The sequence below is a fragment of the Nicotiana tabacum genome, chromosome 3, assembly GCF_000715075.1.
Source record: "Nicotiana tabacum cultivar K326 chromosome 3, ASM71507v2, whole genome shotgun sequence".
Taxonomy (NCBI): Eukaryota; Viridiplantae; Streptophyta; class Magnoliopsida; order Solanales; family Solanaceae; genus Nicotiana; species Nicotiana tabacum.
In genome coordinates, this window is record NC_134082.1 from 166,143,782 (window position 1) to 166,149,318 (window position 5,537).

Genomic DNA, 5,537 nt, shown 5'->3' on the forward strand with positions numbered 1-5,537 from the left:
TTCCAACCACCATTTTTCAGCTTTTTCTCTTCCTCCCTCACATAAATTACAATTTCAATAAAAATTTATAGGAAAAATGCATAAGTACTCGCGACCTATAGCCGAATTCTCAACTACACACTCTACCTTTGCGGGGGTTTTATTACCCCCTTATTTTAAAGTCAAATAAATTTAGCCTTAAAGTACCACAACCAAATTTTCGTTGGGCAGTGAACCACACTCGCTTGACACATTAGATTTCAGTATTAACAAACCCTTTTTTTCCTTTTCCTTTTCCATTTTTCTTATTCATTACCCTAGTCACCACTCACCACCAACAAACCGAATAACAAATATTCACTCATATTTGTTTTTTTTCTGCTGCTACACTTCTTTAAATGGCTATTATAGTAGAAGATTTTTGGATGGTGGCTATAATTAGTGATTGTGGGTGGCATAAAGATGATGGATGTTAACATTAAGAGGTGAGTGATGATATATAATATGAGTATAAGTGTGTCTACTAGGTTAAAAGAAGACTTTTTCAGTTAAAATTTTAATACCTCTATTTTTTTCGACATGGAAAGGTTTTTCGATGATGAATCCTCCCCCTCCCCCCCAAATCTGAGTGTATTTTGTTTTGCTTATGAATAAATCCTTTTGAGAGTTTGATTTGTGTGTGAAAGGATAGAAAGAGGAAGAAGAAAAAACAGAATAAATGGAAGAAGAATAGTTAGACAAAGTTGTCGACGAGTGAATATTCGTTGGAATTATAGAAGAAACAAAAAAGAAGTATAAGAAAAAGACAAAGAAAAAGGAAAAGAAAAAAATATGAAATTATATATCTCACTAAAAAATGTAAAAAAGCAAAGAGAAAAATCTGGAAATCGTTTTTTCTTACTTCTCAGGAGAGTAAAATACACATAGTCTATCACGTAAGCTTTAAGAGTGCAAATAATTCTACGTTAAAATAGTTTAGGGGGGATAATAAACCCCCAGCAAAGGTAAAATGTATAGTTGAGAATCCGGCTATAGGTAGGAGTACTTATGTATTTTCTCAAAATTTATACATAAACAAAATAAAATACACTCAGATCTGGACAAAAATCTATCACCGAAAAAAAAATTCGCACATCCTTGAAATTTCAACGATCACCATTTTGTTCTGTCGGTGACCAAAATACAAAGAAAGAGAATAGAAAAATAAATAAAAATAAAAATAATAATAGAATGATAAAGAAATAAGAAAAAAGGAAAAGAAAAAGAATAAAAAATATATACTAAATATATACTCTCTCTATTTTAAATTATGTGAACCTGTTTGACTGGGTACAGAATTTAAGAAAAAATGAAGACTTTTAGAATTTGTGGTCCTAAACAAGTCAAAAAGGAACCTAGAGTATTTGTGTGGTTATAAAAGCTTCTCGTTAAGGGTAGAATTGTAAGTTTAAACTAAATTATTTCTAAATTTAGAAAATGGTCATTCTTTTTTTAATGGACCAAAAAGAAAATAGGTTCACGGAAGTGAGGGAGTATGTGACAGTGCCTTCACAGCTTGCTAGCTAAAATAGTTTAGGGGGTAACAAAATCCCAGCAAAGGTAAAGTGTATAGTTGAGAATTCGGCTATAGGTAGGGGTACTTATGTATTTTCTCAAAATTTATACATATATAAAATAAAACACACTCAGATGTGGATAAAAATCTATCACCGAAAAAAAAATTCTCACCAAAAAAGGGCATACATGAAATTTCAACGATCACCATTTTGTTATGTCGGTGACCAAAATACAAAGAAAGAGAATAGAAAAATAAATAAAAATAAAAATAATAATAGAATGATAAAGAAAAAGGAAAAAAGGAAAAGAAAAAGAATAAAAAAATATACTAAATATATAAATTATGTGAACATGTTTGATCGGGCACAAAATTTAAGAAAAAATAAAGACTTTTGGAATTTGTGATTTTAAACAAGTCAAAAAGGAACCTAAAGGATTTGTGTGATTATAAAAAATTTTCATTAAGGAGAATTATTATTTTTAAATTTAGAAAAGAATCATTATCGTTTTTAATGGACCAAAGAGTAAATATGTTTAAGTAAAGTGTGTGGCTAGGTATTTTTCCCAACGTTATTTAAGCACATTATTGAAGCATGCCGACAAGACAATTGTTCCGCAAAAGTAAAGAGAGAAGCAACAAAAAGGAGTGAGAGAAAACCAGAGATGGCTGAAGCAGCAGTTTCCTTTGTTGCAGAGCGGCTTTTTGATCTGCTCAAAGAAGAAGTTGTTTTCCTGAAAAATGTCCAGGAACAAGTTGAAGGAGTGGGAAACGAGCTTGTTCGGATGAAGTGTTTCCTGAAAGATGCAGATATGAAGCAAGTGGAAGAGCAAGCCGCAACAATCCGCAACTGGGTATCTGAAATCAGATCAGTTGCCTACCATGCTGAGGATGTGATTGAAATATTCATCCACCAAGTTGCTTCCCTAGAACGAAAGAGCTTCTTCATTAAGTGCGCCCTTTTCCCTAAGAAACTATATTGGCTTCACAAAGTAGGGGAAGAGATTGAGTCGATTCAGAGCAGAATTTTGGAAATATCCAACAGCCGGGAGAGATATGGCATCATCTCATATCAAGGGCTGGGAATCGGGGAAGGGTCGAGCACAACACGCGAGAAGATGCGTGAATTGCGACGCTCCTCTCCTTTGGTTGCCAATAAGGATGTTGTTGGCCTAAAGAAGCATGTGAACGCCGTAGTGTCAATCCTTCTAAGGGAGGACAAACGGCTTCGTGTTGCTTCAATTGTGGGTATGGGTGGCCTCGGTAAGACGACTCTTGCCAAAGAAGTTTATAACGAAGCTCACATCAGAGACCAGTTTGACTGTCAAGCATGGATTTATGTATCCCAAGATTATAAACCCGCAAAGATCATCAAGGAACTCATTTTACAACTGGCAAATCCAGAAGAAGATAAAGTGAAGATTGTGGAAACAATGGACAAATTGTCAGAGGCTGGATTGGAGGAAATGCTCCAGAGGCGCTTGGAAGGAAAACGCTATCTGATTGTTCTTGATGACATCTGGACCAAAGAAGCATGGGATCTTCTTGCTAGGTCATTTCCAGACAATGATAAGTCAAGTAGATTGCTACTTACCAGCCGCATAAAGGAGGTTGCTTTGCACGCAGATGCCCATACTATACCGTACGAACTTAAAGTATTGAACGAGGAGGAGAGCTGGGAACTCTTTCTCAAGAAATCATTCCCCGAGGAAAGAGAGTGTCCAGAGGACTTGGTGGACGTTGGGAAAGAGATTCTGGAAAAATGTGATGGCTTGCCACTGGCAATCACTGTCATAGGAGGCCTCTTAGCTGGGAAGAAGAAGCAAAGAAGTGAGTGGGAGAGGGTAAAGAGAAACCTCAGCTCACACCTTGCAGGAAGCCAAACTTATGGCGTATCCGCAATTTTGGCGTTGAGTTATCACGACTTACCTCCCGACTTGAAATCTTGCTTTCTCTATTTAGGCCTTCTCCGAAAAGACAGAGACATTTCTGTGCAGCAGCTCAAGCACCTATGGATTGCCCATGGTCTAATTCATCAAAATCTGGGAGAACAACAGAGATTAGAGGACATTGCGGAGGATTATCTCGATGAGCTCATTGGCAGAAATATGGTTCAAGTGATCCTAGTTAGAGCAGATGACAGAGTTAGAAGTTGCCGGCTCCACGATCTCCTGCGAGACTTTTGTATCATGAAAGCAAAGGAAGAAATATTTCTCCAGGTCCATGATCAGAATGTAGATAATATATCTACTGTCCTGTCTGATCAATCTCGACACCATGTCCTTTACTGTCCACTCGAGAGGTACGATTATTTGGGAAATTCAAAAACTTATATAAGATCTCTTCTGTCCTTTGATTCATCATCTGCTGAACTAAACCTTGATCGTATTTGTACAAGTAGTAGTTTCAAACTTCTCAAAGTGCTATACATAGATTCTCCTGGTTTAAATGTTATCTCAGATAGTATTGGGAAACTAGGTTGCTTGAAGTACTTAGGCATAGGATGGAAGACACGCATAAAGATGCTTCCCCCTTCTTTAATTCGGTTGAAAAACTTGGAAACGATTGATATGCCCATGTCTAGGCATTATTCTGTACTAATTCCTAATGTCTTGGGGAAGTTAGAGAATCTGCGGCGTCTGCTTGGTTACATAAATTCCCCGAGCCTATTGAAGATTGACCTACCCAACAATCTCCAAATTATAGGCAGCATACCTGTTAAGCACTGGATGCATAATGAAAACCTGACAAGAATGACTAATCTCCAGAAAGTTGGTTTGTTCATTCAAGATGATCATGACCTAGACATGGATCGATTGTGTGATTCACTTGCGGAGCTTAAGAACCTTCAGTCCTTGTGCTTGGAAGTAGAGGGTCGCTCGCAAATTTCTCTGGTTGCTGGTTTATCTAAGGTGAGTCATATTGCCAAGCTTAAGTTGAAGGGACGGCTAGCCTCAATGCCAGCTCATCCTTGTGTATTTCCGCACAACCTTTGTCAGCTGACTTTGGTGAACTCCAAGCTTCATCCAGATTCAATCCAAGTGCTGGAGAAGTTAACCAACTTGTCAGTTCTAAAACTAGTTAACGCTTTTGATGGAAGGACACACTATGACAGTCTAACAGTATCAGAGAATGGGTTCCGTGGGCTCATGTTTCTCAGGGTGGAACTACTAACTATGACAGAAATGAAGCTAGGGAAAGGTGCAATGGCAGGACTCAAACACCTGCAGATCTTCGACTGCTACTCGTTGAGGAAGCTCCCAGAAGAGTTGATATTATTGACCAACCTTGAGAAGCTGGAGATTCGAGGAATGCCTGAAGAATTTTGTGCTAGGCTTCAAACTTCAGATTTTCACAAACTTCAACATATTCCCAATGTTGTGGTTGGACCTCCTAGTACAAATGAAGATGAACTGGAGATTCTTGCTTTGCGTGATAAGATCAGGATAGGGTTCATGGCAAATATGGCAGCATTAAAGTTCATTGATAAGGGGAGGATGACGAATGTCAATACTGATTGATTCTTTTTATTTTACTAGTGCCTTTTTGGCTACTACTGTATTTTTCTTCCACTAAGGAATGTGATTCTTACCAGTTAGGGTACATGTAAACTTTTTATGTATTTTTAGTCCATCAAATGAAAAGGGTCGATCATATCTAGGTCTTCTTTCCATTTTTTGCACTAGAATTGAGTGTATTTGGTACGACGACAAAAAAATCTCAAGAAAAACGTTTTCTAACGTTTAAGTTTTCTTACGATTTCGAAAATGTTATCTCCACGCGAACTCTTTCCTGTCAAGTCTTTTATTTGTTTCAATTACAATATTTAGACGATGTTATTAACCTGTAATACAAAAGTACCGTCTGAACATTTTCGGCGGCACTTTACAAATGGATCAGATATTGCAACTATTCCTATTCGATGGTAAAGCCAACTAGAATATCTCCTTGGTTGCAAATTCGAGTTCATTACAATTTCTGCTGAGTCCAAAACTTTTTTGAT

General features: G+C 37.2%; 1 protein-coding gene across 1 annotated transcript; it reads left to right on the plus strand.

Moving 5' to 3' along the window:
- The first annotated feature begins 2,123 nt into the window (after positions 1 to 2,123).
- Positions 2,124 to 5,188, plus strand: LOC107802377 (putative disease resistance protein At1g50180). Its single transcript, XM_075250148.1, has one exon. It carries the CDS (start codon positions 2,200 to 2,202, stop codon positions 5,053 to 5,055), a length of 2,856 nt encoding a protein of 951 aa, XP_075106249.1. The 5' UTR covers positions 2,124 to 2,199; the 3' UTR covers positions 5,056 to 5,188.
- Positions 5,189 to 5,537: the final 349 nt, after the last annotated feature.